The following is a 12,120-nucleotide window of genomic DNA, read 5'->3' on the forward strand; positions in this document are numbered from 1 at the left end:
TTTTGTAATCTTTTTGAAGAAAAATCTTCCCTGCTAAAAAGTCTTTTGAATCCTTCCAAATCCAATATATTTGACTTTGAAATAGCATTAAAGCAAGATTGCGACTACTAAACTCGTTCTTGACGTCAAAAGACCAATCATGTTTAGATATTTCTCATCTGAGTGAGCACTATGATGAGTACAATGTTCACAAAACTACAACCTGATCCCATATAAAAAGGGTTTTTTAAGATGGTTGGTTACTCACTCATTCTCAGGATGATGCAACACACTTGTAAAATAATACCTCAAGAACATCTCGTCCTAATCCTAAAGCCACTCGGAAAGACTGCCACGACGTGTTTTTTCCTCATTGTCTAAACGCTTTCTCTGGTCTAACAATTCAAGTCGTCTAGTAACCCAATCCGGTAAATCTGAGCCAAGCCAGAGAGCTTCACCTGTATCTTTATGCTTAAAGTCAGGTTGCCTTGGGTTCTTCTTATCTCTCCTGTTGTCCCACCACTCGTACGGATTCGAAAAGAAGACTTGCCACAAGTATATCTCATCATTCTTGGATTCTTCTATACCATTTTCTAAGGAAACAGGAATAAAAAACACACAAGTTCATGTCAGCGGGAAATTTATCATCTTTTCTCACAAAATGTATGCAACACTATAAACTAATGAATAGAATTATTCATGAACCCAAGTACTCGAAACCAGAAGATATACAACAACACGTTTCAATGTGGGATCCTATTCATTACCAATACAGGGGATGATGAGTAGAAGAGATAATAACCTGCTGCAGACATTGTTTTTTCGGACATCTGAGAATCTAAGACGTGGCTTGGTGGAACCGCCGCATAATTCACCTCTGTCACATTAACCTGCAATCATTCACAATTCATAAACCTGGTGATTTTAAAGCAACAAAGAAGACATACTATCAACATTACAGATACATAAAGTTAATTACACAAGTAGTATATACACAAGACATCAGGAGAAGCTGTTGAAACAAATACCTGGTAACCAAAATCTAAGCCGAAAGAATAATCACTGGAGCTCTTGCTGTAAGAAGCAAGGCGTCCTGAAACAAGTATGTGATCATTTGGCTTCAGATGCGCAATACACATCCGTGCCATCGCGTCCCACATACTAAGATATATCCTGTTATTGAATTGCATCATCACATTAACAAAGACTAATTCAAAAGGAAACACTCATCAATCTTCAAATGAATCTACATTGTGCTATTGGATACTAAGACTTTAACAATCACAAGGCTTAGGAACAATACAGATCATAATCAAACATCATTAAGGCTAACTAATCCAAAGAATCAGTTTCTAATACCAAACTAAGGATACCCTAAATCTTCGATTAAGCAACAATCTTAGAGATTACATAATCGAAACAAGCAAAACGCAAATAGAACAAACCTGACCTAAAGCTCCGGTTAGGATAGAGCGGGTGTTTCAATCTAAGCGTAGTGAAAACACCGAACCTATCGGGACCGGTGTCGATGACTCGTATGGGTCGATCAACGAAACCCATAAGGCTCACGGAGTTGAAAAGATTGAAGTTGAGCTTCGTCGATAATGGTTTCTTGAACAAACGCGCGTGATGATAAACCGCGCTTTCTCCATCGGAGAAGAAACGAGATTTAGGGAAAGACAACGAAGAGATTTGAGAAGCAGTGCGTTGGATCAAGCTTCCGAGTTTGAAGAACGTGTTCATCTACTCGAGATGCGAATCTAGGGTTTATCTTGGCGGGCATTTTTTTTTTTTGTTTTGTTTCTCTAATCGCTGATTTGATCTTTCGGTGACAGAGGAGGTCTCATTTTTCCTGTTATTGGACTTTGATTTTCATATTTTAATTTAGGCCCATTATGGTTTTAGCCCATTAGATTTGGATATGTTAATATGCAATTCTTCTTATCTAGAAAATCATTGATTTGGAGTATTCTTAGAATTTTAGAAATCGTATTTTTGTTGTCAAATTCTTCGTGGAGTTTCACAATTATTATTACCGTAAGTCAAAGAGGTATGTGACAATACAAATATTACCAATTTCACTGCGGATCTTTTCTCGAAGCGTTACACAATACTGTCTTACCATATATTATAAAATTATAGTCAAACTTATGTTTTTTTTATATATAGTCAAAGATATTTTAAATATATAGGGAATTTTTCGAAATATTTCAAAAATTGTAATTAACTTATTTCGCACTATCTAGTAAAAGATTTTTTTGAAATCTATAATGAATTTTCCAAAATGTTACATTATGGTCATACTATGCGATTTTCTTTCATAGTCAAACTTTTGTGGTGTTTATCTAGTTAGATTTATTTCAAATTTTACAGTGAATCTTCCAAATCATTACATAATCATCTTACCTAATCAAATATATTTCAGATTTTACAATGAATAGCACAAAGATTACAAAGTTGTCTTGCCATAAGAATCCATTTGGAGGTCAAATTTCTTTAGTCAAAAACATTTAGTACTTTGACTCTAGTTATTGATAAGATGTTGAGATTTAATATAAGAGTAGGGATAATTGTTGTGAGTTTTTTCTCAAATCAAACTAAAAGCCTCTCTCTACATACCTAAACCTTTCAGATGAAGATATGACCTCCAAGTTACATTTTTCAAACATTGGCAGACTCATTATCTGAGTCTTGTGATTACAACTCCTTCATGTAAATTGAAATGTTTGTTGTCAATAAATAGTCTTGAAAAATCCAAAGGATGTTGTAATGTTGAAGGAAGTTTAGTTACATGGTAAAGTGAAACTAAAAAACAATTAAAATATCTTAAGTTCTCCCATTTCACTAAACCTTACAACCAAACTGTCCTCATCATTTCAACTTCTCTTGGGTTTTTCAAGTCTACAGCCACTAAACATCATTCCAAACCTTCTCACATATTCAACGGATCTGATCATCATGAATTCACACCCAATATGTTCTTTTCGGATCCAAACATCCACATTCAATGAATCACATCTGTAAGGTATTAATGGCTCCCTTATCTAGAAAATTATTGATTTCGAATTTGTAATAAGGAGTTCTTATAGAATTTTAGAAATCGTCTTTTTGTTGTCAAATTCTTCGTGTAATTTCACAAATAATAGTCTTACTAGGTGATACCCATACTACAACACGGGATGATACATATTGTAATTAATTTATCTATATTCCGAATGAATAAAATATTTTGATTTATGTGTTTTTTATAGTTTCAAAATTTTAAATAGTATTGAGTAGTATATTTGGTTTACTTACATGGTAAATGTTAAAACATATTTAGATAAGTACATTGTTTAGACATTGTTAATCCTTTGCACGGTAACAGATATACAATGATCGTTTTGTAGTTTTTAAACTACAAAAAAGTAAATTATTATTAATTTATTACAGTAATAGACTAAACATAGTACGTAATCTATTACTGAGAAAGTAACATATTTTGGATATAACTAATTAAAGTTACCCATTTTGTAGTTTTATTTTCCTATAAGAAAGTTACCCATTTATTAAGCATTCTTTGAGTTTGACCAATATTCATGTACACAATTAATGTAAATCCAATAACATTTTAATGTACAAAGGAGATCCAAAACCGCTATATAAGCGAAGCCTACAATCCAACCAAACACAAAAACAATTGAAGATATAAAATGGAAAAAGTAAGAAGCATTTTCTTCGTTCTTCTCATAATTTCTTCATGTAAGTCTTCCAAATTTTTTTGCACTTGGTCGATTGAAAACACACGTTTTGTTTTTGTTTTTCTAAAAAAAAATGAATGAAGACTTTGTATTGCTTTCTTCATACTATAACAAGAGATAATTCATGCAACTATGGTGGTTCTGGTATACATATTTATTTTATACAGGTCTGATAATGAGGAGTGAAGGTCAGTTTCGATGTAAGAGTGCTAAGGATTGTGATCCTCGTGGTTGCAGACTATGGATGCATGTAATATGTAATAAACTCCACAAATGTACATGCGCTAATGGTGCTCCTATTGGTGGTCAATGTAATAGCATCAAAGACTGTTACCTTTCTGGTTGTCCACCAAACTCTCATGTTGTCTGCGATAGGCAAATCTGCACCTGTGTCTCCTAATTGATTTAATTGTCTCTAATTAGTAATTTTTATATAATGTCAGTCTTATATAGGAAGAAAATTTTAATACTATAATTCACCTATATGTGAGATGTAATAATATGAAATTAATATATGTGGATTTCAGTAATAATAATATAGAGATTGGTAACCATTTATACATTTTGAAGGTCATTGTTGTTTGTTCATTAAAAAAAAAAGAAGGTAGAAAGAAAAATATAGGTAGTGAATCTACAACCACCTCAAGTTAAAAAAAAAAAAAAAAAACAGAAACAGAAATTCTAATAGTAACCCTATATTCAATATAATGAAACTTAACTGCAAATTTTTATTTACTAGATAAACCGTCTAGAGAAATTATAATCTTAGGAGATTCATTTTCAAGTTTGAAAGATCTTTGACTAGATAACATATGGTAACATTTTTGTAAGATTAAATAAAGAATTTTATAGATGAGTTAAAAAATAAATAAAGAATCTTATCGCTTTGTCGAATTTTGCATTAATTTACCTTGAAAAATATTATCCTCTATGGTTTTTATTTTATTTTTTAACATTGTTATTGACAATGAAATAAATATCATTTTAGTCAAGCAAATTTATATTTAATATAGATAATATGTATAAATATATATATATATATATATATATATATATATATATATATCATTGTTTTCTATAGGATTTGATACCCTTTTAAGTGAAATTTTCATTTCAAGTTTCAATGAAAAATTAGTGTTCCATCATCATTGTGTAGGATGTTTTTTGTAACATTTTTGTGAGATTTAATATGTAATTTAATATACTTTTTGCCAAATTTAATAGAAATTAAAGTATTTTGAACTACGGATTAACTATGTATATACACTGAGTCAGCCATGATCTTTTGAATTCCGCAAGCAAAGAAAAATATGGGTCTTCTTGCACATTTTCATAAAACAATTTGAATTTAACAAAAATCCAAAACAATATTTCGCCTTTTTTTTGTGAACACCTTTAAATATTCCCTTAAACATATTTTTAATTTTAATTATGTATAAGAATTCTCTTTTATTTATTTTATTTATTTTTAAATAAAAAATGTTTATTACACCTTATTGGGTTGAACTAGAAAACAAGACTCCCTCAATAGTCAATATTAAATTATACCACTTAACAAAAGGGAAACTTACAAAAATTAAACCATCATTACTGTTTTAATCCATGGAATTCCTCGTAAACTTAATGGATCAAATCGCTAAATCATTTAAACAAATAAATAATACTTAATAGTTGGAAAACTCCAAGAAACAAAATCATGAAAGTAGGAAATATTTAAAGAGATTTTGACAGAAATAAAAAATTAATTCACTTTCTAACCACTCTAAGTCTCTTAACCATCAAACTATCATATATTATATATTTTATGTATAAATGATCATTTTATCCTTAGTTCAAAACACCACCACCATCCCCTACCCCTTCTTTGGCTAGTTCCGGCAGTCCTTTGACCTCTGGCCACCTGTCACCTCCGACTACCACCACCCCAACTTTCAGCCACCGGTAACCACTCCTAATGCCGGCCATTGGCCATCACCTACCAATAATTAAAATACCAAAATAGTAATTCTCCTATCTCTCATTCTATTTTCCTAATTTTTTAAATAATATATTATATTCTTAATTAAATGATTGAATATGTGTATTCAACAAATTTGCCCATAGTTCAATTAGCTCAAGAGTATATTAAAAAAAAACATATCATATCCATCTTAGATAAGATAGCCATTGGTACCTTGCAGAATGTGGATGTTTTGATCTGAGAAGAACATATTGGTTGTGAATTCATGATGATCGGATACGTTGAATATGTGAGAAGGTTTGGAATGATGTTTAGTGACTGTAGACTTGAAAAACCCAAGAGAAGTTGAAATGATAAGGACAGTTTTGGTTGTATGGTTTAGTGAAATGGGAGAACTTAAGATCTTTATTTTTTTAGCTTAACCTTACGATGAAACTAAACTTCCTTAAACATTACAATATTCTTTGGATTTTTCAAGGCTATTTTTTGACAACAGACATTTTAATTTATAGGAAGGAGTTGTAATCACAACACTCATATGCTGAGTCTGCCAATGGTTTGAAAAGTGTAGCTTGGAGCTCATATCTTCATCTGAAAGGTTTAGGTGTGGAGAGAGAGGCTTTCAATTAGATTTGATAAAAAAAATTACAACAATTATCCCTATTCTTATAATAAATCCTCAAAATCTTATCAATAACTAGAGTCAAAGTTATAAATGTTTTTGACTAGAGAAGTTTGACCTCCAAATGGATTCTTATGGCAAGAAAACTATGTAATCTTTAACGTATTCATTGTAAAATCTGAAAAATATTTGACTAGATAAGATGATTATGTAACATTAGAGATTCACTATAAAATCCGAAATAAATCTAACTTGATAAAAATCACAAAAGTTTGACTACGAAAGAGAATCTCATAGTATGACAATTATGTAATTTTTTTGGGGAATTCATTATCAATTTCAAAAAAATCTTTTACTAGATTACGCAACATAAGTTAACTATCAAATATAATCTTATCATATAAGACAATTTTTGTAATATTTCACTATATGATAAGACATATTTAAAAATATCTTTGACTATATAATAAGACATAAGTTTGACTATCAAATATAATTTATATTATTTTTTTGTTAAAATATCAAATATAATTTAATACATGGTAAAACGGTTTTATGTAACGCTTCGAGAAATCTACCGTGAAATTCATAATATTTATTTAGAATATTATAGATGACAATTATGTACCATAATTGTCATCTATAATATTCTAAATAAATATTTAAAGAGATTTTGACAAAAATCTACAATAATTGTACCCTGATTAAAGAGATCTTCATACAGTAGTTTGATTTAGATGACCACATTTAAAAGAGTAGTCAGTAGAAACTTAAGAACTCTGATTACCTCTTTTGCGGAATATAAACTAGTGTACAAGTCTCGTAAGAGTAATTTGGTAAACAGAGTTCTTGGTTGGGTAACCAAAATATTTTAATTTTTTTTTACAACGGAACAAAAAAAATTCAGAACTTAAACCGAATAATATTCTAAAATATAGTTCTCGGCCGATTCTCCATATCTAAAACAGAGAGTGACAAAAAACTGATTTATTAAACGTTTTGGAGTGAAACGCAATTTTAAGTTAATCATCCAAATGCGTTTTTGATACTGTTGTTACCAAAGTAAGTGAGGATAAAAATCCAAACAAAACAAAACATACATACAACCAAAAAAATAAAAGAAAAAGACACAACGGGAGAGAGAAGCAGCGAACAAATCCGTTCTTTTTCCCCTTTCTCTCTCTCTCACACACACTCTCTCATCTTCTTCTTATGATTTTCAACTTATTACAAACAAAGAGAGAAAGAAAAGAAAAAAGAAAAAAAACTTCCAAGTTGCAGTCTCAGGTGGTTCACAGTTAATGCTACGCGGTAATGGTGAATCTATCCCAATTTCGTAAGTTACACATTCCCACAAACTCTTTATCTGTTAATTTCTAAAACAAAAGAACTGAATTTGCTTGCTGTGTCAAATCTTATATACCCTATTCGTCTCACATTGTCCAATTCATATGAAGATTTGGCTCTGAATTGTCGGTTTAGTTTTTGTCGGAGAAATTGGAGAAAATGAGATCTTTGAGCAAAGGGTTTGTTTATTTCTTAGTCTTTATTACTTTTACTTAATCTATATTTGGCAGATCTGGAACATATAAACCCTAGAAACAAGACCATATCATTCTTAGGGATTTTTTAGTCTCTCTGTAGATATCTTTAATGTGTTTCTAAATTGACAGTGCTAAAATGGGTTGCAATTAAAAGTTCACTTTTAAAGCACCCTACACTTTTCAAGATTTACCGTTTTTGGTAATGAGTGTTTAGTTCAAAAAATTTGGGTTTTTTTTTCCTTTTAGATTTTAAATTAGATCTTTTGACTCTTTACATCAGCTAACCACTGATTGATTCAATACTGTTTGTTGGAATCATTTTTACTTTTTATTTTTTTGGTTAGCCTCAATTAGTTGGAATGAGTTGTTGAAAGCTTTGACTTGTCTCCTAAGCTCTTACTTAATCTATCTGTATCATCTTCTCCTGTCTAGTTCTCATTTATTTAATACACGAACTCAACTACATCTTATTGTTTTCATGATTGCATTCTGACATGGTAGCAACTCTTTTGGAACATGACTTGATATTATAACTCTAAAGCCTTTTTCTTTTGATCTCTGTAACTTTAGTGGATTTGGTTTGAACATTGATTTAACAACTTTTTTTCTCTAGGATCACATAACAGATATTGAGCTGACTTGGCCTTCTTTATATTTAAGATGAACAAAATGAGACCAATCTTGTTTATTTTAAGATGCATGCTCTATTATATATTTTATGCTTTTGTGTATAACTGATTAAAGCCGGCCAAGAGATATTGGTGCTGACTTTTATATGAGCTGTTCTTGTGTTTCAGCCAACTATCATAAGATAAAATTAAATAGGAAGTTTTTTCATTTTGGTCTCTCAAGTTCTATGAAAACATAAAATGTGGCACAGAGCTCTTTGCTTGTGCACATTTCAGAATCTTTTATTGATTGATGTTTACATACAGGATAACCTCTACTGAGGCATCCAAATGTTGAAGGGAGAGGAAGAGCCTACGCAGAAAAGAGGTAAGATTTTGATTTGAAGTTTGTGTGATTGATGTGAATGTCAGAGATCAAAATGTTTTTTTCTACTTTTGTTATATGTCTTGATTCGGCTTTGCGAGTCCAATATTTGAACAAAACATTTCTGAATGGGCAGGTTGGTCAGATTCGCTGCTAGAATTTCGGACAGAGTTTGGAGAAAAGATGAAATTTGTGTCGAAGAAACGTTGGAAATCTCTCGGACCTCTTCATCTGAAAAGCAAATCAGTTGCTCGGTTTTGCTTCTTCTCGAAACTGAAGTCAAACAACCATGGTCCAGGCCGTGCACCAGTCTATCTCAATGTTTATGACTTGACTCCTATTAACGGATATATCTATTGGGCAGGCCTTGGTATATTTCACTCTGGTGTAGAAGGTAAGCTTTAGGGGCATGTGTTTTCTTGTTGCTATAGTCTAATTCGAAAGATTGGCACTTTTGGTGTACTTTATAGTTTACTGCTTGCTGCTAACTCTGAACATTTGGTGTTTTGTGCAGTTCATGGAGTAGAGTATGCTTTTGGTGCCCATGATTATGCAACCAGTGGTGTTTTTGAGGTTGAACCGAGGCAATGCCCGGGTTTCAAATTCAAGAAATCAATATTTATTGGAACCACAAATTTAAACCCAGCACAAGTGAGAGAGTTTATGGAGGACATGGCTTGCAGTTACTATGGGAATATGTATCACTTGATTGCTAAGAACTGCAACCATTTCTGCCAAGACGTTTGCTACAAGCTTACAGGCAAAAAGATCCCAAAATGGGTGAATCGGCTTGCACAAATAGGTAACAACAAGGTCTGCTGCATTTTGCAAATTGTTAAAATAATTCTGTTAGATTTATTCTGAAGACAAATTTGCTTTTTATCTGCAGGTTCTGTGTGCAGCTGCATACTTCCCGAGTCCCTCAAGATTACAGCGGTTTGCCATGATCCAGACGGTCAAATCCCAGAGGAAGAAAACGAAAAGCGAAGTCTTAGAAGCTCATTCAGCTGTTTGTCTTCAATCTCCATGAGACAAAAACAGCTTTCGACATCATCATTGTTCCTACAATCACCTCTCAGAGGCTGCTTACCTCCATGGCAACTCAAACGCTCGAAATCTAACAGCAGTTCCTTGAAAGAAAGGTAGACAAATCCAACAAAACCATTCCGCGTTTCCTCATTCGTTTTATTAGCTACACGCCCCTCACGGTTCATCTTTGTAAGGGAGTTCGAAAACAGAATCCCCCAAAGCCATCATCAGTCTCTTCCATCTCTTATTTTATTTTTAACAGGCTTCTATAAGCCACTCTTCTACTACTCTCTGCTTGTATTGCTTCCATGTTTGGATTTATTTTCTGATTTAAAATCATGTATTGCCCTCAACTCTGTTTATATCTAAATTAGCTGTGTCTTAGTTCAAACCCCATTTCTATTCTCACTCTCTCAAAGCTTTCTACTTAACTGAATCATTCATTGAAATTGAGATGAACAGTGTATCAAAAAGAAACCTTTTATTCGATAATCATTACTATAAATCAATCGAAATCAAACGATGAACATCATCATCATCAACAACAACATCAACAAGAAACCCAGTTCTTATGAGTACTAACAATAGCTGAAAACAAACCTGCAGAAGAAACCACACTCGGAGCCGATAACACTCCCTTACCATCACCAATATCCGAAATCGTCATCAACCCATCAGCAACATCTTGCATAATAGACAAAACCTTCAATGTCTTCTTCTCTTTGATCTTCTTCATCTTCTCATCTTCACCATCACAAGCCATCCCTCTAGAAACCGAGATCTCGATCGTCGAAGCAACACAAGTCTCTTCCTCTCTCAATTTCCTCAAATCCCTAACCTTCATCGAAACGCTACCAACATACCCAACCAATTCAGCCCAAGCGCTTATCTTCTGAAGCCATTTCGAGTGTTTCGCATCGATCAATCCCGATTTCGCCAACCATATGAACTGTTCGACGAAATAGTACAATCCTTCGCCGCCGTACGCGATCAGAATCAATACGAGCTCGCGATTCGAATCCCATCGGGAGGATCTTAGAGCGTTGATGTCTTGTACGAATTTGCCGAGACGGAAGGCTTTGCGGCTGACTCCGACGCTTGATTCGAAGCTTTTGAGACGGGGAACTATGGGTTTGGTTTCTGGGATTAGAGATGATGCGAGGACGATTTTGGTTGCGTAACGTGAGATCTTTAGGAGTTTGTCTACGCCATCTCTTTTGGCTAAGTATGTTTCGAGATGGTTGAGGAAATCTCTGTCTTTGGGTTTTGCTTTTGCAGCCATTGGAGATGAGTTTTTGAGTTCCTCAAGGCACACGCAAAAGAAGAAGAATAAGAAGAAGAAGAAGAAGAAGATGACCAAAAAATGAAAATTTGATAATTGGTTTGCGTGCCCGCACCGAATTGTCCGGTTTAAATGATTGTGGTGGATCCGAAATTTATGTGTTTTATTTTGTCAACTTATCTACGAAGTACAATTTCGAAAATATGAATATATGAAACAAACACTAATTTAGATGACACATGTTTAATGAGTTTATCAAAACAATAATGTGTTTTCGTTTGAAAAATGATAACACCCCTAAACTCGAACGAGGGTCTACAAAATATTTGAAACAAGCTTTAACCAAATTTTGTTGATTTAAAAAAAAACATGTACAAATATTCGTGGCTATAAGTAAAAAATATCACGAATAGTCACGAAAAAATATTGTAGATATAGTGTGCTTTTCGTGGATGTGGAGTCATGAATTTGTCACTACATATTCGTGACTATATAGAGCTACGAAACTATCACCATTAGTTTGTAGCTAATGTAGCTACGAAACTATCACGTCGTGACTAATTGTAGCTACGAAATAGTTATAATTCTAACACTATTTGGGTGGCTAACTAGTCAGGTTATTTGTCATCACGAAGTTCGTAATAAAATAGCCACGAATTTACTCAATTTAGTAGGTAAGCTATGTAAGTCACAATAGTTTTTAGTGGCATTATGGTAGCTTCCAAAGCTATGATAATAACTTGTTTCGTGGCTGGTTATTTGCCAAAAAAAAACAATCTATATATACATTTTTGGAGACATTTAGCAAATAAATCCTGAAGTTGCAACCTATTTACAAGCATGCCATTATCATTAATTATTAATTTATTTTTATTTAATTAATTAGTATTAAGTTTTGATTTTTGAAAACAAGATTTTCTATTCTAATAAAATTTCCAAAACAATAGGAACCACTCCCTTTAACATTAAGT

General features: G+C 32.6%; 4 protein-coding genes across 5 annotated transcripts; 2 read left to right on the forward strand and 2 right to left on the reverse strand.

The window, feature by feature from the left end:
- Window positions 1-119: 119 nt before the first annotated feature.
- On the reverse strand, window positions 120-1,809 carry LOC104758065 (protein OSB1, mitochondrial-like). Of its 2 annotated transcripts, none has more exons than XM_087494137.1 (4): window positions 1,425-1,809; window positions 1,008-1,152; window positions 782-869; window positions 120-572 (listed from the first exon to the last, which is right to left on the reverse strand). In XM_087494137.1, exons 2-4 carry the CDS (start codon window positions 1,137-1,139, stop codon window positions 310-312), a joined length of 483 nt encoding a protein of 160 aa, XP_087350263.1. In that variant the 5' UTR covers window positions 1,140-1,152; window positions 1,425-1,809; the 3' UTR covers window positions 120-309. The 2 variants fall into 2 exon arrangements, with proteins under 2 accessions (XP_087350263.1, XP_010479172.1); XM_010480870.2 differs by having other exon boundaries at window positions 1,430-1,806.
- A 1,823-nt stretch (window positions 1,810-3,632) lies between these two features.
- On the forward strand, window positions 3,633-4,257 carry LOC104758066 (defensin-like protein 301). Its single transcript, XM_019239374.2, has 2 exons — window positions 3,633-3,720; window positions 3,887-4,257. The coding sequence occupies exons 1-2, from the start codon at window positions 3,672-3,674 to the stop codon at window positions 4,117-4,119; spliced, it is 282 nt and encodes a 93-aa protein (XP_019094919.2). The 5' UTR covers window positions 3,633-3,671; the 3' UTR covers window positions 4,120-4,257.
- Window positions 4,258-7,361: 3,104 nt separating this feature from the next.
- On the forward strand, window positions 7,362-10,258 carry LOC104758067 (deSI-like protein At4g17486). Its single transcript, XM_010480872.3, has 5 exons — window positions 7,362-7,637; window positions 8,781-8,841; window positions 8,975-9,232; window positions 9,353-9,640; window positions 9,728-10,258. Exons 2-5 carry the CDS (start codon window positions 8,805-8,807, stop codon window positions 9,982-9,984), a joined length of 840 nt encoding a protein of 279 aa, XP_010479174.1. The 5' UTR covers window positions 7,362-7,637; window positions 8,781-8,804; the 3' UTR covers window positions 9,985-10,258.
- Window positions 10,259-10,329: 71 nt separating this feature from the next.
- On the reverse strand, window positions 10,330-11,346 carry LOC104758068 (peroxisomal membrane protein 11A). Its single transcript, XM_010480873.3, has one exon. It carries the CDS (start codon window positions 11,147-11,149, stop codon window positions 10,418-10,420), a length of 732 nt encoding a protein of 243 aa, XP_010479175.1. The 5' UTR covers window positions 11,150-11,346; the 3' UTR covers window positions 10,330-10,417.
- Window positions 11,347-12,120: the final 774 nt, after the last annotated feature.

The sequence above is a fragment of the Camelina sativa genome, chromosome 17 (genome assembly GCF_030686135.1).
Source record: "Camelina sativa cultivar CO46 ecotype springtype chromosome 17, ASM3068613v1".
In the NCBI taxonomy this organism is placed as follows: domain Eukaryota; kingdom Viridiplantae; phylum Streptophyta; class Magnoliopsida; order Brassicales; family Brassicaceae; genus Camelina; species Camelina sativa.